This window comes from Doryrhamphus excisus, chromosome 3 (assembly GCF_030265055.1).
Source record: "Doryrhamphus excisus isolate RoL2022-K1 chromosome 3, RoL_Dexc_1.0, whole genome shotgun sequence".
NCBI classification, from domain to species: domain Eukaryota; kingdom Metazoa; phylum Chordata; class Actinopteri; order Syngnathiformes; family Syngnathidae; genus Doryrhamphus; species Doryrhamphus excisus.
The window spans coordinates 12,740,485-12,768,051 of NC_080468.1; the positions used below are offsets into that span (position 1 = coordinate 12,740,485).

Below are 27,567 nucleotides of genomic sequence, written 5' to 3' on the forward strand. Positions count from 1 at the left end.
CCCCGTGCATGTGAGGGTTTTCTCCGGGTACTCCGGTTTCCTCCCACATTCCAAAAACATGCTAGGTTAATTAGTGACTCCAAATTGTCCATAGGTATGAATGTGAGTGTGAATGGTTGTTTGTCTATATGTGCCCTGTGATTGGCTGGCCACCAGTCCAGGGTGTATATCTAATATTTACAGTTCAAATTGTTGCAGCTGGACTACCCAGCATGGCTTGCGGGCATTTAGAAATAACAATTTTAAGTCCCGTGTCATGTTAAGCGTTGAGTTGTTCATTTATGTGACGCGTTAACTTCTGTTTCGTTGCACCGTGAGTAAGTGTGTCGTTCTGTTTGATGCCACCTATACTACATAGACGGCCCCGCCACCATACATAAGTCAGATGTAAAATGTATGACACTTTAAAATAAGAGAAATAAAATATATAATAAATAGAACATATATAATAAATAAATAATTATTAATTATTATAATTATTATTATTAAATAAATATATATATAATAAATAGAGAATCATGTACTTACAGGGAAGTACAGCAGTAACGCCCCAAACAGCATTGCTTCCAGCAGAATGAATCCAGATGTGCGGATGCTCTGTACATGAGGAAAGATAATATCATATTACATAATAATGTAATAACATAATAATATCATATTACAATATAAGATATATATTACAGTAAGCCAAATGCCTCCCTCGCTCACGGTGCAACCAAAAATAATACAGGTAACACATGTGGAACACACAGTGTGGGTATTGAATTAGAGGCTTACACATGAATATAAATACAAAACACTAACATTTTATACAAATATGTAACCCGCAAGACATGCTGGGAAGCCCAAGGGATGATATTGGACATCCTTACTATATTTATTTATAGCCCACAGAGCATGCTGGCAATATTAGCAGATAATATCAAAGGGATGATGTTATTGGACATCCTTACTATATTCATTTATAGCCCACAGAGCATGCTGGGTAACTTCCTGTTTGGGGAGCGTGCCCACATACTAGATATGAACCAATGTCATATTTTGAATGGCTATATTAGCAGATAATATCGAAGGGATGATATTGTTAGACATCCTTACTATATTCATTTGTAGCCCACAGAACATGCTGGGTAACTTCCTGTTTTCAGGAGCGTGCCCACATACTAGATATGAACCAATATCATATTTTGAATGTCAATATTAGCAGATAATATCGAAGGGATGATATTATTGGACATCCTTACTATATTCATTTATAGCCCACAGAGCATGCTGGGTAACTTCCTGTTGGCAAAGTGCGCCCACATACTAGATATGAACCAATGTCATATTTTTGAATGGCAATATTAGTAGATAATATCAAAGGGATGATATTATTGGACATCCTTACTATATTTATTTATAGCCCACAGAGCATGCTGGGTAACTTCCTGTTGGGAGAGTGTGCCCACATAGATATGAATCAATATCATATTTTGAATGACAATATTAGCAGATGATATTAAAAGGATGATATTATTGGACATCCTTACTACATTTATTTATAGCCCACAGAGCATGCTGGGTAACTTCCTGTTAGGAGAGTGCGCCCACATAGATATGAACAGATATCATATTTTGAATGGGAATATTTGCAGATAATATCAAAGGGATGATATTATTGGACATCCTTACAATATTAATTTATAGCCCACAGAGCATGCTGGGTAACTTCCTGTTGGGGGTGTGTGCATGGGCTTCCCAGGATGTCTTGCAGGTTTTCATTTGTACAAAATGGTGGTTAGTTTATAAGCATCTATTAGATATGCATAATTTGTGTCTTCCACATGTCTTACTTTTTTTTTTTTGGTTGCACTGTGAGTGAGGGACCAACGTAGGCCAAATGAGATGTTTTTTCTACCATAAATGGACTAATTATAGATGTTATATAAGGTTTCTCACATATAAATGCAGGGTGACATCCACCCACACTATAACACTTCCTGTCACTTCCTGTGACATGGAGCAACAGCCCTTATCTCCTTACCTTATTTCTTCTGAAGTGGTAAACCGCCACCATACTGGCCAAGTCCAGCACCATGCACAGACCCTGGAAGGAGGCCACGGCCAGCCTCAGCCCGCCGTCCTCCTCGGCAAGGCAGGGCGTGTTGTCTCTGCAGTCCGGACAACCCTCGCGGCAAGGAAGGCACTTAACGGAAACATCGGAAGTGTCGTCTCTGTGAGAGTCCCGCTCTTTACCTGAGAACAAGAAGGGGGGGAGGGGGGGGTTGTCACATGTCTGAATATTAATGAGTTCATACAACGATACAAGATTATTGATTTAATTAGATTGAGGCTGCACGGCGGTCGTGTGGTTAGCTAGCAGAACTCACAGCTAGGAGACCAGGGTTCAATTCCACCCTCGGCCATCTCTGTGTGGAGTTTGCATGTTCTTGCATGTGCTTTGGTTAGAACAAATTAATTGGATTTACATTATTTTCAATGCAAGAATTGGCTTTGGTTAGAGTTCGTTTTGGTTTTAATGATTGATTGAGGATGTTAACCAGGGCTGTCGAGTGGTTAGCGTGGAGACCTCACAGCTAGGAGACCCGAGTTCAATTCCACCCTCGGCCATCTCTGTGTGGAGTTTGCATGTTCTCCCCGTGCATGCGTGGGTTTTCTCTGGGTATGCCGGTTTTCCTCCCACATTCCAAAAACATGCTAGGTTAATTAGCGACTCCAAATTGTCCATAGGTATGAATGTGAGTGTGAATGGTTGTTTGTCTATATGTGCCCTGTGACTGGCCGGCGACCAGTCCAGATTGTACACTGCCTCTCACTCGAAGTCAGCTGGGATAGGCTCCAGCACCCCCTGCGACCCTCGTGAGGATAAGCGGTAGAAAATGAAGGAATAAATTTTTAAATTTTTAAATTTTTAAATTTTTAAATTTTTAAATTTTTAAATTTTTAAATTTTTAAATTTTTAAATTTTTAAATTTTTAAATTTTTAAATTTTTAAATTTTTAAATTTTTAAATTTTTAATTTTTTTTATTTTTTTGTCCCATACCAAAGTGTGTCTGTTTATGTGTATGTTTATGTCTATATGTGCCCTGTGATTGGCTGGCGACCAGTCCAGGGTGTACCCAGCACCCCCCGCGACCCTCGTTAGGATAAGTGGTAGAAAATTAATAAATGAATGACTAATTAGATTGACACATTGGAGTGTCGCTTTTATCTACTAAGTAGATCAATTTAGATTAATTAGCTTGAATGGGTAAGAACTCAGCAGTCCGATAAATCAAAATATGGCTGCAATGATAACAACACAAAGTCTTTAATTAGTGAGATTAGGGAACAATGAAGGGGGAAAAAAGAACAAAGCATTGTTACACTGCATTCTTAATTACTCATGTCTGCAGGATTGTTGTACACAAACATGTCTTCTCCCAGATTGCCTTTCAAACAACTTAACTCTACAAGTGTTTCTGTTGGTTCCACGGTAGTCCATTGGGGTTCTCTACGTTCAAAGACGTCAATCTGGTCTGACATCACGCATTCCGCTTTAGTCAATGACCTTCTGCTTCTGAAAACCATGCTTGATTACGTTTGTGAGTGCTAGTTCTCATACTGTATGGATATCCATACAGATCCATCAGTCTTCGTCCAGTCTTCCTCCCAGTGAATTCCGAGGCATTCCCAGGTCAGTTGAGAAGTATAGTCTCTCTAACATGTACTGGGTTTTCCCCCGAAGCTTCTAATAGTCGGACGTGCCCTGAACACATCTCCAAGGAGCGGTCTGGGAGGCATCCTGACTAGTGGTGTATCGGTCATGAACGGTCATGTTCTTTTTTGTGAACAGAATCAACAAGGTCACCGTCCCTAAAATACACGTTCAGTCCGTTCAGTTGCAAATTTTTTTTTTGTCTATATGTGCCCTGTGATTGGCTGGCGACCAGTCCAGGGTGTACCCTGCCTCTCACTCCGAAGACAGCTGGGATAGGCTCCAGCACCCCCTTCGACCCTTGTGAGGATAAGCGGTAGAAAATGAATGAATGAACGAATGAAAGTAAGTTATAAGTCAGCTGCACAGTGACCCAGTGGTTAGCGTGCAGGCCTCACAGCTAGGAGACCCAAGTTCAATTCCACCCTCGGCCATCTTTATATGGAGTTTGCTTGTTCTCCCCGTGCATCTGTGGGTTTTTTCCGGGTACTCCGGTTTCCTCCCACATTTCAAAAACATGCTAGGTTAATTAGCAACTCCAAATTGTCCATAGATATGAATGTGAGTGTGAATGGTTGTTTGTCTATTTGTGCCCTGTGATTGGCTGGCCACCAGTCCAGGGTGTACCCCGCCTCTCACTCTGAAGACAGCTGGGATAGGCTCCAGCACCCCCTGCGACCCTCGTGAGGACATGCGGTAGAAAATGATTGAATGAATGAATGGAATATTTTAATATTAACACCATAGAAAACCACCTTCTAAATACAATTTTTAACACTATTAGAGTGCTCAAGACATGAAATAACACCCCTATAGTCACCGGAAAACCTTTTGGGGAATATACATACATTTTTGTAAGGTGTGTCCCCCATTATATCTGGTATAAAAGTAGCACCGCATTTCAGAAAAAGAACATCATACCAACAGTAAAATATGGTGGTGGTAGTGTGATGGTCTGTCACTGTTTTGCTGCTAGGTATGAATGTGAGAATGGTTGTTTGTCTATATGTGCCCTGTGATTGGTTGGCGACGAGTCCAGGGTGTACCTTGCCTCTCGCCTGAAGACAGCTGGGATAGGCTCCAGCAGAAAAAATGAATGAATGAACGAATATCCAGTAACCTCTTGAACAGCGGAGAGTTGTTATACAAATGAATAGCAGATGATTCAAAAAATGGGTGATGTATTGTCCTTTGCTGACTCAAACAACTCAAAGAATCAATCCCATGATGTCACCACCAACCTTCTTAATGAGTGAATTAATCCTGGTACTGAAGCCCCCCCGGGCAGTCAACATGGAAGAAGCTGGCACTTGCTACCACAAACCGATGGTAACCGATCTATAATATCTTGCTGCTCCAGTGTAATCCTTACCAATTAAATGATCAATTATGTGTATTGAACTTCCAACTCGCCACAAGGTGACTTTACACTGAGGTCATATGCAGCATGAAACATGAGATATAGAACTTTTGCGATATCACAGTTCTCCCCTGTCATTTGCGTCCTTTTGGCCTGTTGCTAGGGAACAATCGTTCTCCAGCCCTGGAGTCTGGTCTGTCTGATCTTCAGGTGCGCACAAAGAATACCAGCAGGCAGTTTTTCCAAGAGAGGCTATCAGGGTCAGCGGCTCCTGTGAGCAAACCCGAAACGCTGTGATTTTTTTTAAATGTCTCTTCACAGAATAAGCCTGCAGACCTCTTGCCTCATCATGCTGCATTACAATAAAGCTCCAGCTTAGCATATCATGGCCCCCCCGGGGGCACGGTATTGCTGGAGTCAGGGATGAGAACCCCTGCAGCTGCTTGATTATTTCGTTCATCAGAGCCAAGCTTCCTGCCTGAGGACACTGCAGTGCTCTCAGTCAAAGGTGTCGGCGTCAATGCAGGAATTTGAATCAAGCCAACAATCGGTAACGGTAATGATAAACTGGGAAATGGTTCAAACCGGGACTAGAAGGAATTAATATGTGGTTAATTAATTAAATTAATTCATATTTGCGCAACCAAAATCAGACTGATATTTGATTGCAAAGTTTAACAATGACACAATAGAAAGTTGTTATGAATTATGACCCGTAAAGCAACCTGTGATGATAGCAGTAATAGCAGTAATTAGCCTTTGTTGTTATGCTACTATAAATATACATTTGCAGTCGGAGATTTACATACTCACGCACTCATGGCCTTGAGTTCTTTTCCTCACGAGGGTCGTGGGGGGTCGCGGTTTCCTCCCACATTCCAAAAACATGCTAGGTTAATTAGCGACTCCAAATCGTCCATAGGTATGAATGTGAGTGTGAATGGTTGTTTGTCTATATGTGCCCTGTGATTGGCTGGCCACCAGTCTGGTATCAGGTTTGTATCAGGTACACCTTTTGGGTGTTAAGTTGCTATGTGATGAACTTAGTGCTGTTGGTAGTGACGACATCACAACTGTCACTGTACACTTCTATATTTGCACATTTACACATTTGCCACCTTGACCTCACAACTAGGAGACCGGAGTTCAATTCCACCCTCGGCCATCTCTGTGTGGAGTTTGCATGTTCTCCTTGTGCATGCGTGGGTTGGGATAGGCTCCAGCATACCCCCCACGACCCTCGTGAGGATAAGCGGTAGAAAATGAATGAATGAATGAATGAATGAATGGCATGCAGAGACTACACAGAGACTCATCAACACCTGAACGCAACATTAGGAAACTCATCAACCCAACTTTTATGAGTTATTACAACATTACCATTTCGCTGGAATTCTGTATCCTTTAAGTGTGTATCTCGATAACTCAGCTTAAGTTTTTACGCACGGTTTAGAGTTTAAAGGAACTGAGTTCTAATCTAGAGCTGTCCGATCTAGTCATTGAGCATTATCTGATGAAGCCTGCTGGGAAAAGAGGCAAAACAACGAAGATAACCTGAGTTGAGATCGATTCACTGCCCTGAGAAAACTACAGAGCAGGGGTCTCAAACTCAGAGTCTGGGTAGCACTGGGAGTACTTAGCTGCAGTTAACATAGTTGTTGTTTACCGGACCATACAATTCAGGCAGAGAGCTTGGTCTGCATTGTCAGACTGGTTTCCAGTAAGGGTTGGACTCTGCCAGGACTTCCCTTTGTCATTGATTCTGTTCATTACTTTCATAGACAGATACCACCACTATATTTTACTTTTCAGGTCATGCCATAGCATCTCAATAGGATTCAGGTCAGGACTTTGACTAGGCCACTCCAAAGTCTTCATTTGGTTTCTGGTGGACTTGCTAGTGTGTTTTGGATTATTGTCCTGCTGAAGAACCCAAGTTGGTTTCAGCTTGAGGTCACCAACAGATGGCCGGACATTCTCCTTTAAGAGAATTTATGCCTCCATTTATCACAGCAAGTCTTCCAGGTCCTGAAGCAGCAAAACAGCCCCAGACCATCACACTACCACCACCATGTTTTACTGTTGGTATGATATTCTTTTTCTGAAATGTGGGATTACTTTAACACCAGATGTAACGGGACACACACCTCGTACCGTGTACTTTGTTCATGAGTAACGTAAAGATGGAACATGAGATCAACAAGCGGATCGGTGTAGTGCAGTGCAGTGATCGGTGCAGTGTCGGTCCGTTGTGGCGATGAGTTGAACCGAAATGCAAAGGCACGGGCCACACTTTGGTCACCCATGTTTGCATTGCCCTGGCGGCACGGTGAACGAGTGGTTAGCGTGCAGACCTCACAGCTAGGAGACCAGGGTTCAATTCCACCCTCGGCCATCTCTGTGTGGAGTTTGCATGTTCTCCCTGTGCATGCGTGGGTTTTCTCCGGGTACTCCGGTTTCCTCCCACATTCCAAAAACATGCTAGGTTAATTGGCGACTCCAAATTGTCCATAGGTTATGAATGTGAGTGTGAATGGTTGTTTGTCCATATGGCGACCTGTCCAGGGTGTACCCCGCCTCTCGCCCGAAGACAGCTGGGATAGGGATACCATGAATGAATGAATGAATGCATAGCGGTCAGTTCTTCAATAAACCCGTATTCGTGTATAAGAGGGACTCCAGCACTGCACACCTTGTCATTAGTATGACATTAGGAAATCCTGCAGGTTTTTGTAATTCCACAAACCCGGAATACCCTTTCAAAGGAATATCAAAGAAAAAATGTAGTGCCGTCAACCGGCTAAAAGGACTGCTTCTTCCTCAATCCTAAAAGGCTTGCATGAGAAGATCCAGTTTTTGATGTGACAGGGAGTTGCAACCATAACACGTAACAGCAAAGAGGGATTTGTAACCTACTTTTAAAGCCATTGAGTGCCACCAGACTTGGATGGTAAAATCCTCTTCTGCACTGGCACTTGTATTTGTCCAACACAAATCCATGGCCGGTGATGGGTGTACACTGAGAGAAGAGAAAAGACAGACACACACACACACACACATATAGACTTTTAGAGGATAATGCTAATCCAACTGTGATTACCACAACAAAAGGGTGCAAACAGAAGGAACCGTACACATGAGATGTCACATTATTGTGTGAAACCTGGGAAGCTCAATTTAGCATGCTTGAGTAGTTCACCTTTTGCACTTCATTAAGCCTCCCAAGCAACAGTGCATCAAGGAAAAGGAAAGCCATCACCACGGCGAAGAGAAATGTCCACCAACATTGGTTTGTTCTTTAGATCCCAACTGCTGGACCACCATTAAGGATGAAGGCTCCAGTACTGAGGTTCCATTAACAAAAGTAAAGCCAAATTTAGCCCAAAAAGTGTCCCACAGAATCATGTTGGGAGCACGTTTAACACCATTCTCAGTACTTTTAAGCTAAGATTTATGGAAGGCAATTGTGGACTCGGGTTAGGGTTGGGTTTGGGTTAGGTCAGGGTTAAGTTAGGTTATTAGGTTAGGTTATTTTAGGTTAGGGTAGCTTAGGAGGAAGGGTTAGGTTAGGTTAGGTTAGGTTAGGTTAGGTTAGGTTAGGTTAGGTTAGGTTAGGCTAGGTTAGGGTTAGGTTAAGTTGGGGTTAGGTTAGGATTAGGTTAGGTTAAGGTTAAGTTAGGGTTAGGTTAGGTTAAGTTGGGGTTAGGTTAGGTTAGGTCAGGTTAGGTTAAGTTAGGGTTAGGTTAGGTTAGGTTAAGGTTAGGTTAAGGTAAGTTGGGGTTAGGGTTACGGTTACGGTTAAGGTTAAGGTTAAGGTTAAGGTTAAGGTTAGGTTAAGGTTAAGGTTAAGGTTAAGGTTAAGGTTAAGTTAGGGTTAGGTTAAGGTTAAGGTTAAGGTTAAGGTTAAGGTTAAGGTTAAGGTTAAGGTTAGGGTTAGGGCTAAGGTTAGGTTAGGTTAAGGTTAGGTTAAGTTAAGTTGGGCTTAGGTTAGGGTTAGGTTAAAGTTAAAGTTAAAGTTAAAGTTAAAGTTAAAGTTAAAGTTAAAGTTAAAGTTAAAGTTAAAGTTAAAGTTAAAGTTAATGTTAGGTTAAGGTCAGGGTTAGGTTAGTTTAAGGTTAGGTTAGGCTAAGGCTAAGGCTAAGGCTAAGGCTAAGGCTAAGGCTAAGGTTAGGTTAGGTTAGGTTAGGTTAGGTTAGGTTAAGGTTAGGTTAGGTTAGGTTAGGTTAGGTTAGGTTAGGTTAGGTTAGGTTAGGTTAGGGTTTGGGTTTGGGTTTAGGTTTAGGCTAGGCTAGGTTAGGTTAGGTTAGGTTAGGTTAGGTTAGGTTAGGTTAGGTTAGGGTTTGGGTTTAGGCTAGGTTAGATTAGGTTAAGGTTAAGGTTAAGGTTAGGTAAGGTTTGGTTAGGGTTTGGGTTATAAGAACAGTACACGCACATTGCCCCCCCCTTATGTATACCACATTTCCAAGTCACATCAGGAGCAAGAACAGAGAGGACTCTACATTTGTACCAGTAATCATTCTGCACAGTAGAACCTGTTCTCCAGCATAGAACTTTGCACTTTCTTTTCCCGCTGTGGTCGGGTTAATGAACTCGCTAGAATGAAGTTCTTGTATCTTCGGTATTATCCACATGGTATTCTTCAGTGGGGGGGGGGGGCAGCAGCAGGCCCAGTTATAAACACGGCTGATGTCAGGGGAAATCACACAGCTTTGCCAAGTAACAGGGACGCTAATTAATATCTAAATTAAGAATTAAGGGCTGCTTGCAGAATTCAAGCTTCTGCATAATCGCAGTTTGGTTTTTACCTCCATAAGCTTACGTACCATCTGGACCTGAATCACTCGCTTTTGGACTCACGTGGCAGCCACTAAAATTAAAGCGGTAATAAATTTGCCATGAATGTTCATAAATAGTTCAACGCTTCTCTGCGGGGAGGATGATAGGGGCGGCTAAATTTATACTTGGCCACAAAATACGCCTGACTTACCGGAGTCATCAAATTTCTTATGGTGTTATGTCACGCTACCACCGTTGGTGTAAAGTTACTGACTTTCAGAACAAATTCATTCAGTGGTGTGAAAAAAGTGTTTGCACTCTTCCTGATTTCTTATTTTATTATTACAATAAATGTTAAATGTTTCAGATCATCAAATTAAAATATGAGTCAATGACAACATAACCGCACACAAAGTACAATTTTTGAATGGAACTTTTTATTATTAAGAGAGAAAAACATCAAAACCGACATGACCCTGTGTGAAAAAGTGATTCCCCTTGGTCAGGTCACCCTTAGAAGCAACAACTGCAATCAAGTGTTTGTGATAACTTGCAATGAGTTTTGGCCCACTCGTCTTTGCAGAATTGTTGTCATTCAGCCACATTGGAGGCTTTTCCAGCATTGGGTTACCCTTAGCAGCAACAACTGCAATCAAGTGTCTGTGATAACTTGCAATGAGTCTCTTAAAGCGCTGTGGAGGAATTTAGGCCCACTCGTCTTTGCAGAATTGTTGTCATTCAGCCACATTGGAGGCTTTTCCAGCATTGGGTTACCCTTAGCAGCAACAACTGCAATCAAGCGTCTGTGATAACTTGCAATGAGTCTCTTAAAGCGCTGTGGAGGAATTTTGGTCCACTCATCTTTGCAGAATTGTTGTCATTCAGCCACATTGGAGGCTTTTCCAGCATTGGGTTACCCTTAGCAGCAACAACTGCAATCAAGTGTTTGTGATAACTTGCAATGAGTCTCTTAAAGCGCTGTGGAGGAATTTTGGCCCACTCATCTTTGCAGAATTGTTGTCATTCAGCAACATTGGAGGCTTTTCCAGCATTGGGTTACCCTTAGCAGCAACAACTGCAATCAAGTGTTTGTGATAACTTGCAATCACTTTTTCACACAGGACCATGTACGTTTGTTTTTTCTCCCATAATAACAAAGAGTTTCATTTAAAAACTGCATGTTGTGTCGTCATTGACTAATATTTAATTTTGTATAAATGTGTTTGATACCCTGAAGTCCCAAAGTGTGAAAAACTTGCAGGGCGTGAATACTGAATTGGGAATGTGCTTGTAAGTGTAAGTCGTTTTCCAAAAAACGCCTCCGTTGTGTCGCTTCTCTGCTTTTCTCCTCGTCGCCCTGGATTGCCTCGTTGCTCCAGCCGTGCTGCGCTTTTAGTTGAGCTGTATGTTTTTTTCGACTGACTGTCTGTCTGCTGTGGGGTCGAACTGGTAAGCGACTGTCACAACAGAGAAATTCATCAGGGGTAGGAAGTGGCAGGTTTTACACTGGCGGAGTCAATCTCCAGGCGTTCAAACGGTAGAGCACGGAATTTTCTTGGTGTCGTTGTTTCAACACTTTTAGAGGGAAGTACTAATATGTCATTATACTGTATAATGTATATAGTGAAAATAATAGCCACGTAGTAGCCACGTATACATGGACCCAAATATTCCAATTCCATTCGGGTTATTTGCTCAAACGGAAAGAATGTAACCTTTGTATACACCTCATTCCGAAAGAAAAGTGCCAATCCGAATTAATATATAATCGAATTTACAGGGGTGGAATATTCCTTTCCGATTCCAAAAAATCTGATTGAGGTATCTTGTACCTGCTCAATCGGAAAAGTTGTCAGGGTGCTCAGCTGTGACGTAACACACAAACGTCTCTCAGATTTTGAAAATGGCGGCAAGCAGTCATTGCTGGACTACAGCGGAAAGTTCGTTTTTGGTACAAATTTTAAAAGAACTGAACGTAATTGCAAGACTGGACGGTGGAAAAACAATTTATTATTATTAATTTATTATTATTAAAAATTTATCCGATCCCCTCTACGCTTCTTCTTCGCTGTCATTTTCCGCAGGATCGCATGGGTTTCAAGTTCAACTGTCCCAACAACTGTGGTAATCACACTCTCGTCCGCCATCTTCGATGAATCATGTAATGTTGTTAACGTTTTACTGCGCATGCCCCTTTGACTATTTCGTTTGATTATTCCGCATTGGAATATTCCTTTCCATGTATACACTGTTTTCTGGTACATTATTCGGAAAGATTCCATTCGGAAGTTTGTTTTTATTTCATTTGAACATGCATCGGATTACAATTGAATGCATCACATAATCAGTTCACAGTTCCACATGTCCGAAAGGAGTAGGAAGAAGCAAAGCTTATTAAATCCTACCCCTCCATTTGGTACTTTTACAATCAAGTAACTGTTACATTTGTTCACTTCCTGCTTTCCTGTAATTTCCTGCTTTCTAAAAGATACTGGTTTATACGGCATGCATACTGTTTATTACACAATCACAATATTCCTAAAAATAATGACTTAGATTTCATGTATTGTATTTGCATTTTTTATAAATATTTTATATTGAAAGGAATACGTATGCCTTTTTATTTATGATGCATACGAGTGAGTAACACCAGGGGAAATGCATAATCAAATTGGCTATTTCCTGTCTCAGGATGGGAATGGAAAAGAAATCATTATGTGTAATTCATCATGGTTTTCATTCATTATTAATTATATATTATAATTATATTATTAATTTATTAAATAAATATATTATTATAATTTTAATTTTAATTTTTTTATAATTTTTTTATATTTTGTCACGTACCAAAGTTCGAGGTGATATGACCATACAATGACATAATGGGTACCATAGTAGTAGTGTATACGCTGTTTTCTGGTACGTCATTCGGAAAGATTCCATTCGGAAAGAGGAATATCATGGCTAATGTTACTATAACGTCTTAGCCTATCTACATGTGTTGCACTACAAAATATCAAAGTTGCATCCTTTCATTTTTCAGTATGTGGCAACCCCAAGGACAACCCCTGTTTCAAAGTGTATGAAAGAGTGTTTTCAAAAATGACTGGAAATCAACATGAAGTATGTTTGTAGAGAGTAAAACAAGAAATACTGCGTAGATAAGTAAGCACAAGTCTTATGGGAATAGAAGTGAAAAACACTTATGTGATGGATAACATGCTGCATGAGAACTAATATTAATACTACCCAACCACCAAAGTGCCTTTTAAAGCAGTCAGTGCTTGTCGTCTATCACCACGCGGTGCCACTTTATCCCTTTATAGCCTGGAAGCAAAGCACCTATACGTACATCTGATAGTAAAGCGGCCCTCATTTTTCTTCAGGCACAATGAAGGAGCTATAAAAGGCGGTTCCTATTTGATGAGCCCTTTAATCAGGCCAAAGGCTGACAATGAGACATTATTTAATAATTGCATGTTACTTTGGATGCAGAGCAGCTTTTAATCCTCAGCTCTTGGCTCTCAGAGTGCCAGGCTGCGTTGTTATTCACAGCTAGTGCAAAGAAATACCTGTCTGTTAAAAAGGGAAACCTGCAGGGACTAAATGTAAAAAAATAACCAAAACAGATGCTTGTTGTCACTTACAGCACACTTTAATAAATGGTGACAGATTTGCATACATTAGACAGTAGCTTATGTTCCAGAACTACTAAAACGAGTAATTAATGCGCCCGTAAAATGTCTATTTCACATACATTCATTCAAACCGCTTATCCTCACAAAGGTCGCAGGGGTGCTGGAGCCTATCCCAGCTGTCTTCGAGCGAGAGGCGGGATACACCCTGGACTGGTTGCCAGCCAATCACAGGGCACATAAAGACAAACAACCATTCACACTCACATTCATACCTATGGACAATTTGGAGTCGCTAATTAACCTAGCATGTTTTTGGAATGTGGGAGGAAACCGGAGTACCCGGAGAAAACCCACGCATGCACGGGGAAAACACGCAAACTCCACACAAAGATGGCCGAGGGTGGAATTGAACCCTGGTCTCCTAGCTGTGAGGCCTGCGCACGAACCACTCGCCAGCTCTGGTTAACATCATCAATCAATCATTAAAACTAAAACGGACTCTAACCAAAGCACATGCAAGAACATGCAAACTCCACACAGAGATGCCCGAGGGTGGAATTGAACTCGGGTCTCATAGCTGTGAGGCCTGCGCGCTAACCGCTCGACAGCCCTGGTTAACATCATCAATCAATCATTAAAACCAAAACGGACTCTAACCAAAGCAAATTCTTGCATTGAAAATAATGTAAATCCAATTAATTAGTTCCAGACACCCAAACATTTATTACAAATTACGGATGGGCAACTTTTAGCATCACTTTTGTTGGGGGACCACCACCCCCTCCCAAAAAAAATACATGAACAAAACAACACAAAATAAACACATTAGACTGGAGTCTAATCTAATCTTTATTTTGGTAGGGTCCATGTTTATATAGCCATGTAACACAATATTCCATGTTGCCAATTAACCTAGCATGTTTTTGGAATGTGGGAGGAAACCGGAGTACCCGGGGAAAACCCACGCATGCACAGGGAGAACATGCAAATTCCGAGGGTGGAATTGAACTCTGGTCTCCTAGCTGTGAGGTCTGCGCCCTAACCACTCGACCGCCATTCAGCCCCGCCTCACATACAGTGATGTAAAAAAAACTGTTGAAATCGTACCTTGGTTAACATCATCAATCAATCATTAAAACCAAGACGGACTCTAACCAAAACAAAATCCCCCCATTGAAAATAATGTAAATCCAATTAATTTGTTCCAGAATCCAATTAATTCGTTGTAGACACCCCAAAAAGAAATACCCCCCAACCCCAACCATTTTACCGAAATCAGTTTTCCCCGTTTTTTTGAAGACTCAGGACATGTTGGCGAGACCATGTCTCTCAACTGGCCTAGGCATGCCTCGGGATCCGCTGAGCTTCCCTTCTTAAGCTGCTGTCCTTGCAACCCGACCTCGGACACCGCAGGAAAACTACAGTATCACTGTCATCGGGATGTACAACATCACACACATACACACATTAAATATTTTGACACCTAAGAAGGAATTGTCTTCAAATGTAACACATAAGTGCCTTCTTCTCCTTGGCTTGCGTTACACCTGTTTAGGTTTCCTCACCCAGCCCAGCAATGTGATAAAAAGCTGTGAACAAGATGCCAAGATAGGAGTTGGCAAAAGCATGAGAAATGAGAAAGCACTCACTGTCCCTCAGAGGTCTATAAATACACTGAAAGCATTCAAACCTAAAAGCATTACAATTGGTTTGTCCCTCGAGTGAAGACTCTTCCTGCTGCTGTTTCACAAGACAACCCAACACCCGAATATATAAAAATGAACTGCTGTTTGTAATCCAAGTCATTTCTCAAAAGACACGCCCTTCAGTAGTCATTTTGAATGAAATATTTCAAGGCAACACGGAATATTGTGTTATATGGCTATATAAACATGGACCCTACCAAAATAAACTCCAGTCTAATGTGTTTATTTTGTGTTGTTTTGTTAATGTTTTTTTTTGGAGGGGGGGTGGACCCCCAACAAAAGTGATGCTAAAAGTTGCCCATCCGTCATTTGTGATAAATTTTTGGGGGTCTGGAACGAATTAATTGGATTCGCTTTGGTTAGAGTCTGTTTTGGTTTTAATGATTGATTGAGGATGTTAACCAGGGCTGTCGAGTGGTTAGCGCTCAGACCTCACAGCTAGGAGACCCGAGTTCAATTCCATCCTCGGCCATCTCTGTATGGAGTTTGCATGTTCTCGCCGTGCATGTGTGGGTTTTCTCGGGGTACTCCGGTTTCCTCCCACGTTCCAAAAATACATGCTAGGTTACACTCTGATACTGTGAACATCCAGCAGCAACACAACTAAATTGTCCGTAGGTATGAATGTGAGTGTCTTGTCTATATGTGCCCCGCAATTGACTGGCGACCTGTCAGCTGGGATAGGCTCCAGCATACCCCGTGACACTAGGAGGACAAGGAAATACTGACAACAAGACTATGTCAACAAAAACATCAAGTTTTACTTCAAACTGAATTTGAGTGGGGGCTACAGGCCTCACAGCTAGGAGACCCACGTTCAATTCCCTTCTCGGCCATCTCTGTGTGGAGTTTGCATGTTCTCCCGTGCATGCGTGGGTTTTCTCCGGGTACTCTGGTTTCCTCCCACATTCCAAAAACATGCTAGGTTAATTAGCGACTCCAAATTGTCCATAGGTATGAATGTGAGTGTGAATGGTTTTTTGTCTATATGTGCCCTGTGATTGGCTGGCCACCAGTCCAGGGTGTACCCCGCCTCTCGCCCGAAGACAGCTGGGATAGGCTCCAGCACCCCCACGTGACCCTCATGAGGATAAGCGGTAGAAAATGAATGAATGAATGAATAATGTTAACCAAGGTACCATTGTAGTTCCAGCATAGTATATAGTATGAGAGGGATTGGAAGGGAAAGTAAAAGCTCTCTTTTGCAAGGTTATATTTCTTATTATTAGCTGAGAGAACAAAACTGAGTCGGCCATTGTGACGAAAACAGACTGTATGACAAATGGAACCTCTGGTTGGTGGCACAGACTTTGGACATCCATCATAACTGCAATCAACCTGTCATTTTAGAGGTTTAGAAAGTAAGTGTTCTCATTCAGAGAATTGGGTCGTCCCAAGACCTCCACGTGGATTCGAGCGTTAGGCCTCACTCAATTATGATCCCGATATATTCGCCTACATTTTGTTGCATCCGCCACTGAGCTGCAGGCAACAGATTAGGGAGTGATTGGTGTCTCCCTATGGAAAATGAATCCTCCTCTCTGCTGCCACGTCTTATCTCTCCTTGTCGTCTATACATCCTTGTCCTTACTTGCACTCTCCTTCCTTACCTCATATTATAATGCATGAGTCATCAGGATAATTGATGGTAATGGTAAAGGTTTTCTTTCATTTGAACATGCATCATATTACAATTGAATGCATCACATAATCAGTTCACAGTTCCACATGTCCAAAAGGAGTAGGAAGAAGCAAAGCTTATTAAATCCTACCCCTCCATCTGGTACTTTTACAATCAGTAACTGTTACATTTGTTCACTTCCTGCTTTCCTAATATAGTTTAAGTATTTTATTTTATTTTATTAGGTTTTATTTTGTTTACTTCACTTCACTTCACTTTACTTACATAATCAGTTCACAGTTCCACATGTCCAAAAGAAGTAGGAAGAAGCAAAGCTTATTAAATCCTACCCCTCCACCTGGTACTTTTACAATCAGTAACTGTTATTTGTTCACTTCCTGCTTTCTAATTTAATTTAATTTATTTTATTTTATTTTATTTTATTTTATTTTATTTTATTTTATTTTATTTTATTTTATTTTATTTTATTTTATTTTATTTTATTTTATTTTATTTTATTTTATTTTATTTTATTTTATTTTATTTTATTTTATTTTATTTACAAAATCAGTTCACAGTTCCACATGTCGAAAAAGGAGTAGGAAGAAGCAAAGCTTATTAAATTCTACCCCTCCATCTGGTACTTTTACAATCAGTAACTGTTACATTTGTTCACTTCCTGCTTTCCAAATTTATTTTATTTTATTTTATTTTCAAAATCAGTTCACAGTTCCACATGTCCAAAAGGAGTAGGAAGAAGCAAATCTTATTAAATCCTACCCCTCCATCTGGTACTTTTACAATTAGTGTCACGATCAGGCTTCACATCCTTGTTTAGTTCCTTTTTTGCCTCTAGTTTTCCCTTCCTAGTTCATGCCCTTATTTTGTATTCACTTCCTCTGTTGTTCCGTTTTCCGTTCCTTTCAATTATCTCCCGCACCTGTTTCCTATTTTGCGAGTGAATTGTTCTACTGCATAGCGAAAATGAATATATATTATTTACCTGCATTGGGTCGTTATCTCTGCATCCTGGAGTCGAACCGTAAAACTCACAAGCCGTTCCGTGACAATTAGTAACTGTTACATTTGTTCACTTCCTGCTTTCCTAATATAGTTTAAGTTTTTTTAAATTATTTATTTATTTTTATTATATTTTATTTGCATTTATTTATTATTTTTTTTATTACCAAAGTGTTCTTGATTGATGGAGCATCCAGCAGCGGTACAACAGGTGAACTCACAGCGCTGACACACGCAACGGGAGGTGTTATATTATAAAGCATAGAAAAGCGCCTTTATGTGAAAATGCTAATTTAAGGAAAAGTCATACGGTATATTACCATTAACCGTGTGGTTTCACCCTATACTTGCCAGCAGCTATGTGGGTTTGCCATCAAAGAAATCATTAATTATGCACTGAAAGCTGCATTTATTAACAGTTCAATTCAAGGTCGATAAGCCTTCCGTTTCATGCACGGTGCTCAACCGTGAGCAGCTGGAAGCTTTCTCTGCAGCTTTACAGTCACTGTACTTAATAAACGGGAATACTCTCGGGGACTGTACGGGAAGCATACAAAACGGAGTGGGAAATCGCATTGCTGTACTTTATGGCAACCAACCAGACTGGAAGACGGCAAAAAAGGACAATAGACACACATTGTTCAAAGTGCATTTTATTATTTTTGCATTGAAAAAATTTGCAGAGGTCGTTCGTTGTTTGGTTATTTTGGATTAAAGTTCAAAGGAATTATCCACACGATGGGCAAGTGGTTAGAATATGGGACTGGGTTAGAATCTCTGCTTAGGCGTGTTCTCCCCGTGCATGCGTGGGTCTTCCCCAGGTACTGCGGTTTCCTTCCACATTCCAAAAACATGCTAGGTTAATTGCTGACTCCATGAATGCCATTGTTTGTCTATATGTGCCCTCCGATTGGCTGATTGGATGTACCCCAAAGACAGCTAGGATAGGCTCCAGTGGGATAGGTGGCATAGAAAATGGATGGATGGATGGAACTATCCAGAACTTGTATATTTTAAGAAGAACACTCACCTCATCACACAGCAACTTAACACTAAACGGTATACCGAATGAATATACAAACATGTACCATTAGAAGCATAATGCATTTAGTTTGAGCAAAGCGTTTATTTGGTGGATAAGCAGCAACAATGCTATAATGCTGCCTCTGTCCACCAGAAGGAGCCAGAGTAGCCCATAGAGAGGCTGACGTCATTGCAGCACTCCAATGAATGTAATGCTGAGATGCAACACATCTGACTTCGGATTCTGCTCTAAGTGGAGAGGTTTGAATACTCAAGATTGACAGGCGGATTGGCATAACATCTGCAGTGATGCCGACTCTGTATCGGTTCGTTGTTATATATGTTTTGATATTAAACAAAGTAGTAATGAATTAATGACACATTTAATTCTGTCCCATTTGACACCCCATGCTACATGTGTCCATGTCATAAAATGGTGTTCATCTTAAGAAGGACACTCATCTCATCACACAGCAACTTAACACTAAACAGTATACCGAATGAATATACAAACATGTACCATTCCAAGCATAATGCATTTAGTTTATTTGGGGGATAAGCAGCAACGATGCTACAATGCTGCCTCTGTCCACCAGAAGGAGCCAGAGTAGCCCAGAGAGAGGCTGACGTCATTGCAGCACTCCAATGAATGCAATGCTGAGATGCAACACCTGGGATTCTGCTCTAAGTGAAGAGGTTTGAAGAGAGGTCTGCAGTGATGCAGACTGTGTATCGGTCCATTGTTGTCCGTACATGTTTTGGCATTGAACTAAGTGTCATTTTAATGAATTAATGACACATTAAGTCTGTCCCATTTGATACCCCATACCACTGGCTGTTCATTGTTGTGTATTATTTAGGGACTAAGCTACATGTGTCCATGTCATAAAATGGTGTTTATCTTAAGAAGAACACTCATCTCATCACACAGCAACTTAACACTAAACGGTATACCGAATGAATATACAAACATGTACCATTACAAGCATAATGCATTTAGTTTGAGCAAAGCGTTTATTTGGTGGATAAGCAGCAATGAGCCAGAGTAGCCCAGAGAGAGGCTGACGTCATTGCAGCGCTCCAATGAATGTAATGCTGAGATGCAACACATCTGACTTGGGATCCTGCTCTAAGTGGAGAGGTTTGAATACTCAAGATCGACAGCCGGATTGGCATCACATCTGCAGTGATTGTGTATCTGTTCGTTGTTGTCCGTACATGTTTTGGCATTGAACTAAGTGTCATTTTAATGAATTAATGACACATTTAATTCTGTCCCATTTGATACCCCATACCACTGGCTGTTCATTGTTGTGTATTATTTAGAGACTATGGAACAACAACCAAAAAAAAGCAAAACAAACAGCCATTCCCGATGAAAACAACTTTCTTATTCCAAAGCAAAGTCCTGCGGGGCCATTCAGGTTTCTTGCAGCAGCGCAGAGAGAAGCCACGTGTGTACAGGTGATAAATTTTTCAGATGCGAGCGACTCGCATCACTAAAAAAATACGCACTCGCCGTGCTGCTGCCAGAATTAATAGCATTGCTCTTTACAGCAACGCCGAAGGTCTGTTGTTTGAATCATGTTTCCGATGAATGGAGCTGCAAATTAGGAGAAAAAGAATGGAAGAAGCTGCGTGTGATAACAGCGCAGGTCATCCGATACCGGGAAGGAAGATGTTATGCGGGAACATATGTCACTTCTCGCTGACTTTCAAACTTTAAGCGATGATTTAAATGCCAATTTACAAAATAAAGCTGTGCTTTTTTACGGGAATAACATGCTGGCAGATGCAGGGGGAATGGTTTCTGGCGGGGGCCTATCTTCTCCTCTTCTCCTTTCTGAGGATTTAATTGGCTTATGAAAATGGAGTAGGGGTGTTCAACAAGGCCACATGGAAAGAAGGGTGTGATAACTAGAGACAAAAAGATGTGAGAAAAAATCCGAGCGGGTATGAAAACCGAAGCGGGAGGCAGAGAGCAGGAAAAGAGGCAGCGTGGGGTTTAGAGTGGGCAACCCTTCTTGGCTGTCATAGTGGCTTATACTCATTAGCGGAGCTCTGCCTTTTGCAGGCTTTTATCTCCAGCGACACATTTCCCAGAATGGATAAAAACAAACACACACATGCATATGCAAACATACTCAGCCCACTTTGATGCGTACTACACTTTAAAAGCGTACGCTATTGAAATCCCATACTCATCTTCTCGTAAAGCATCCAGTCACAAATCACCTGAACAAATCATGTTGAGACTCTTGTATAATTACAGGAGTAATCATGTAAGAGGTGCGACCCTTGTGACTCGTCATCCATAATGCATGAGGTTGTCTGTTTAGTTCATCGTGACAAATCCCACTTCCTCCACAGTCTTTGCTGGAACTGTGAGAAAAATCCAAGAAACCGGAATAAACAGGTTATATGTAGTATTATATGTAGTATTGTGGTGACTGCAATCAGTAATGTTATGAGACATGCTGTTGTGATGACAAGTGAGAAAAGGTTCTCCTCTCATTCCGTGTGGAAGTGATACGTTTTTGAATTTTTTTTGTGGTTAGTGTTAGTGTTAGAGTTCGATTCCACTCTCAGCCATCTCTGTGTGAAGTTTGCATGTTCTTGCATGTGTTTTGGTTACAGTCCGTTTTGGTTTTAATGATTGATTGATGATGTTAACCAGGGCTGTCGAATGGTGAGTGTCCATAGGTATGAATGTGATGGGGTACACCCTGTGGTCCAGGGTGTACCCCATCTCTCGCCCTATAAGCGGTAGAAAATGAATGAATGAATGAATCTTGGCTGCACGGAGGTAGAGTGGTTAGCGCACAGTCCTCACAGCTAAAAGACCCGAGTTCAATCCCACCCTCGGCCATCTCTGTGTGGAGTTTTCCCCGTGCATGCGTGGGTTTTCTCCGGGTACTCCGGTTTCCAAAAACATGCTAGGTTACACTCTGATACTGTGAACATCCAGCAGCAACACAACTAAATTGTCCATAGGTATGAATGTGAGTATCTTGTCTATATGTGCCCTGCAATTGACTGGCGACCAGTCCAGCGTGTACCCTGCAGCTCACCCAAAGTTAGCTGGGATAGGCTCCAGCATACCCCGTGACGCTAGGAGGACAAGGAAATACTGACAACAAGACTATGTCAACAAAAACATCAAGTTTTACTTCAAACTGAATTTGAGTGGGGGCTGCAGGCCTCACATCTAGGAGACCCAAGTTCAATTCCCCCCTCGGCCATCTATGTGTGGAGTTTGCATGTTCTCCCCGTGCATGCGTGGGTTTTCTAGGTTAATTGGCGACTCCAAATTGCCCATAAGTATGAATGTGAGTGTGAATGGTTGTTTGTCTATATGTGCCCTGTGATTGGCTAGCGTCCAGATCTACAGTACTCCACTGGAAAAAATGTTGTGAATGTTTCTATCTTGTTGGGCCAAACAGTTTCATAGACCATGAATGGTGTGTTTATGGCTTGTTATGTCGCCCTCAAGTTGCCAAGCGTAACAATTCACACAGCTATCAGTTCAATGAGACGTAAAGTTCGAAGGACGGAGCACAATCACAGCCGAATCGGAACACATCCGAGAGGCATTAATGTTGGCCAGCCATCAAAAAATAGACTACACTGTAGGATCTGAACACTCTGCGGAGCAAGTTGATGCCCCATCAAATTGAGACAGACTCAGCTGTTATTACTTCTCTCTGGGAGACTTTCCAGAGGCAAACATTGTCTTTTATAAGAACTAGAGGGATGACGTGACCTTTATGTGACCTTTATGACTTGCTACCGGGGTTCAGGACCAATTTTTGTGGGTCTACCACTTAACTCTTGCATTCCATATCCAGCAATGAATGGCATATTTGCAAGAAGCCTCGTTTATGCAGCGTTCAAAGAGAGAAAGCTTTTTTGCCTTAGCCATCATGAGATCATCACAGTGTGAATACTTCACAGAAAATGACACTGAATCAACAGTTTGGCTTTTAAAGGCTGGGGTCTCCAAAAGTGGTCCCACTCCAGGATTAGAGAAGCACCACAAAACCACAGAAATCGTTTGGTAATGGTAATGGTTTAATTTCATTTGAACATGCATCAGATTACAATTGAATGCATCACATAATCAGTTCACAGTTCCACATGTCCAAAAGGAGTAGGAAGAAGCAAAGCTTATTAAATCCTACCCCTCCATCTGGTACTTTTACAATCAGTAACTGTTACATTTGTTCACTTCCTGCTTTCCTAATATAGTTTTTTTATTAAATTAAATTAAATTAAATTAAATTAAATTAAATTAAATTAAATTAAATTAAATTAAATTAAATTAAATTAAATTAAATTAAATTAAATTAAATTGATTCCACATACTGAAATGCTATGGCTTTTTAATGTAGTCCTAGCATATAAGTGTTTTATTTAAATGTAATTCTTCCCTGAGATCATATTTCTCCTCTCTTGTAGAGAAGTATTGGATGACGTTTTTAGGTAATTGGTTATCTTTAGTCTTATTTTAGCTGTTTGAAGATGAACTATATCAGCAAGTTGAAGTATTTGTGATTTTAGAAATAAGGAGTTAGTATGTTCTCTGTAGGCGGCATTATGAATTATCCTTACTGACCTTTTTTGCAGTACATTTAGCAAGTGAAGATTGCTTTTATAGTTATTACCCCATATTTCCACACAATAAGTAAGATATGGTAGAACCAGCGAGCAATTTTTGCTTTGTTCAATACTGAAATATTTCTAGCCACCTTATGTTGTATATTTGTAATATGAGGTTATCCAGCTTATATTTTCATCTATTATGATCCCCAGAAATTTATTTTCGTTCACCTTTTCAATGTTTTGATGGCATTAAGTAGGAACAAGTTGAGGGAACAAGAGTTGGAAAAAAGACAAGATAACGAGCTCATCCGCACATTAGAAACGGCACTGCAAGCATGAACATGTACTGAGGTTATACAATGAGGATTAATTATTTTTAGACAGTTTGCCTTAAGTGACCCCTTTTGCAGTGGATCTTTTCATTTATAATGGCTTTGCAAGTTCGGAATGATATAAGGCTCGAACTTCTTCTGGCCTGCCAGATGCGGTTATACATCCTAATTAACCCAATCACATCATTTAATGATCCAGCCAGTGACGTAAAATGGATTACACCGTTATGAAAGCATCATAGTAATCTGACAAAATATATTTAGTTGTTTATAATATTGGGAAAAAAGTACTGAGCGGCATGAATCTCACCTCCTACGTTGGTACTGAAAAAAGATAAACAAGAGGGATGACTCAGGCTGCCAGTGAATCACGGTGTGAATGTGCCAAATATGGCATGTGTTAGAAGGATCATCATCAGAGGAGAGTAAGAGGCGGTAAAAATGTGGATTGTTGTTATGCATTTTTCTACTCACTCCTCAAAGCTCCGCTACCTCAAACCAACCAGCCAGCCAATAAGCAATCTGCTTTTGTTGTAGAATATTTTTAAAAAGATCACATCCGGTTCAAACATAGCTCAACGTCACGTGAAGTAAGAGCGAAAACATCCACACACACATGCTGGCGGCTTTAAACGCAGCATCCTTCTAACAATATATTAACCATCTCAGTCTGGCCTCTCTGGCTTTATCTCCAAGGCCTCTAACATGTAATATCTCTCTGATGTACTCCTTCCTGATCCTATCCATCCTGGTCACTCTCAATGTGAACCTATGCATCCTCATCTCTGTTACCTCCAGTGGCACTGTCTCTAGACCAAACAACATGGCTGGTATAGCTTTCCTTTCATTTTAGATGAAACTCTTCTATCTACACGGCTGCACAGTAGTCAAGTGGTTAGCACACAGACCTCACAGCGAGGAGACCCGAGTTCAATCCCACCCTCGGCCATCTCTTCTCATCATCTTCCGGGCATCTTCCGGGTACTCCGATTTCCCCATTCCAAAAACATGCTAGGTTAATTGGCGACTCCAAATTGTCCATAGGTATGAATGTGAGTGTGAATGGTTGTTTGTCTATATGTGCCCTGTGATTGGCTGGCCACCAGTCCAGGGTGTACCCCGCCTCTCGCCCAAAGACAGCCCCTGCGACCCTTGTGAGGATAAGCGGTAGAAAATGAATGAATGAATCTTGGCTGCACGGCGGTCGAGTGGTTAGCGCGCACTCTCGGCCATCTCTGCGTTTTCTCCCCGTGTATGCATGGGTTTTCTCCGGGTATTATGCTCAAAGTTAGTATGCTAATAGCCAGAATGGTAGCTTTTTTGCTATTTTTAGACATAAACTTACAGTAATTTTGGGGTTTAGCATGTTAACAGTGAGCTGTTAGCATGCTAACCTGAGAATTTTTTATCAGGAAAAAGACAGCAAAACGATGAAGGACACATACCGTAATGTATTCATTCAGACTGACTTAGTGTAAGAATGCAAATAGACATAGAAGCGCTATCTTGTTTTCAACTAATTCATTTCTTTATGCAACACACCATGCCCAACAAAAATTGGAGCAAACAGAATAAGGTATTATTCTCATTACTCAAACTGCTTCTCGCCCAGCATTACTGTTTCTTACCTCATGTATCACAGAAGATGAAAGCCTACATTTAGCCCCGCACCGCCACCGGTGCAGACCAAGAAAAGGGGAGGGCGGGGGGGGTTGCACACAGACAAAGAGCATGGTCAATTATTCAACCCGTCTTGATGCAATCCATTACGCTGCATTTATTATACATCGTATGGCGAGCGACATGCCATGCCATCCACGCATGACCATCCACGGCGCCCCTCCTTCCGTCATTCCCTCCCTGGTGGAGTCACAGAGACTTCCCACAATCCGTCACGTGAAATTCATTAGCATCGACGTGAGCGTGGAAGCTGAGATGAAGGACCCCCACACAAGCTGACGCATACAGACCGAACACGCACGTTCAGTGTAGCCCACACACACGCTGACACATGCAGACAGAACATGGATGGTCTAACGGTGCTAGATCGCTGCCTCTCCATCAACTGGGAAAGTGTCAAACATGATGCATAGCTATGACCGCCCCTGGGTGGTCCGTCCCAGCAACACAGTTATACAAATAAAATATGACATATTCATACTTGTGTGACTGTACTGTTATTTTTTTCTTCTTTTTGCTCCCTCAATCCGTCATAGATTTTCAAAAATTAATGAATTAATGATTGTTGTTTCATGGGGGCTGCACGGTGGACGAGTGGTTAGAATGCAGGCCTTGCCCATCCGTCATTTGTAATTAATTTTTGGGTGTCTGGAACGAATTAATTGGATTTACATTATTTTCAATGCAAGAATTTGCTTTGGTTAGAGTCCGTTTTGGTTTTAATGATTGATTGATTGATGATGTTAACCAAGGCTGTTGAGTGGTTAGCGCACAGTCAATCCCACCCTCGACCATCTCTGTGTGGAGTTTGCATGTTCTCCCTGTGCATGCGTGGGTTTTCTCCGGGTACTCCGGTTTCCTCCCACATTCCAAAAACATGCTAGGTTAATTGAAAGTGACTCCAAATTGTCCCTAGGTATTAATGTGAGTGTGAATGGTTGTTTGTCTATATGTGCCCTGTGATTGGCTGGCGACCAGTCCAGGGTGTAGCCCGCCTCTCGCCCGAAGACAGCTGGGATAGGCTCCAGCACCCCCCGCAACCCTTGTGAGAAAAAACGGTAGAAAATTTATGAATGTTGTTTCATGGTAGACTATGGCCTATTAGTAAGATTATTGAAAGATAAGTCATATGTAGAATTCAGGTATGGAGTCAGCCATGCAAAAAAAGTTCTCCCAATCCATGTGGAAGTGGTATATTTTTACGGCAGATGTTTGTTTGGCTAGCTAGCACTAGCCTGTCCATGGATCATCTTTCATTGTCATTCATTAATAGTGAGTACCTATACATTTTATTGCAAATGTTGACTCAAAATCGGAGGAGCAGATCGACGTCAAGCTAGCTAGGAGGCTTTTCAAAAATTAATTTGTTAATGATCGTTGTTTCATGGTAGACTATGGCCTATTAGTAATAATATTGAAAGACAAGTCATATGTAGTATTCAGGTATGGAGTCAGCAATGCAAAAAAAGTTATCCCAATCCATGTGGAAGTGGTATGTTTTACCGCGGATGTTTGTTTGGCGAGCTAGCACTAGCCTGTCGATGGATCATCTTACATTATCATTCATTAATAGTGAGTACCTATACGTTTTATTGCAAATGTTGATTCAAAATCAGAGGAGCAGGTCGACGTCAAGCTAGCTAGGACGTTTTGGAGAGGATTCTGTATTACCTTTTGATTCACAGAAGTCCCCACTCATGGCTGAATGGACTACTACTTCTTGTTTGGGTTTTTGATCAATTAGTTGAAGCGTTCAAGCACAATCCGAGCAACAAAGAGCAGTTCAGTGACTTAAAATTGTTATTGTTGCATAACATGTTGATATTTAGGGGTACAAATGAGTTCATAGTGACATATGAAACTTACTTCCATGCTGGTGAGGTTACAGCGATGTGTCCCCGCAAACCAGCCGCTGGTGGAGCACTGGTCAATATCCACATCCTGTAGGTTCACATCCACGCGGACAACACCTCTGCCAGGTGGAGAAAAAAAAGTGTAAAAAACACTTAAGCAGGTAAAAAAACATATTCCATATTATAATACCTCTTGTCATTTGTAGTGTAGTGGTTCACTACACTACTACATTACACTAGGACTTTGACGAGGCC

General features: G+C 41.2%; 1 protein-coding gene across 2 annotated transcripts in view; it reads right to left on the reverse strand.

Annotated features, from left to right (window-relative positions):
• LOC131125339 (probable G-protein coupled receptor 158) overlaps positions 1-27,567 on the reverse strand; it is a 58,229-nt gene that overhangs the window by 24,459 nt on the left and 6,203 nt on the right. For both annotated transcript variants that reach the window (XM_058066782.1, XM_058066781.1), the window contains exons 2-5: positions 27,326-27,431; positions 7,978-8,080; positions 2,027-2,238; positions 529-597 (exon numbers count right to left, since the gene is read on the reverse strand). In XM_058066782.1, the coding sequence (XP_057922765.1) occupies positions 529-597; positions 2,027-2,238; positions 7,978-8,080; positions 27,326-27,431 (490 nt within the window). The remainder of the gene's footprint in view (positions 1-528; positions 598-2,026; positions 2,239-7,977; positions 8,081-27,325; positions 27,432-27,567) is intronic.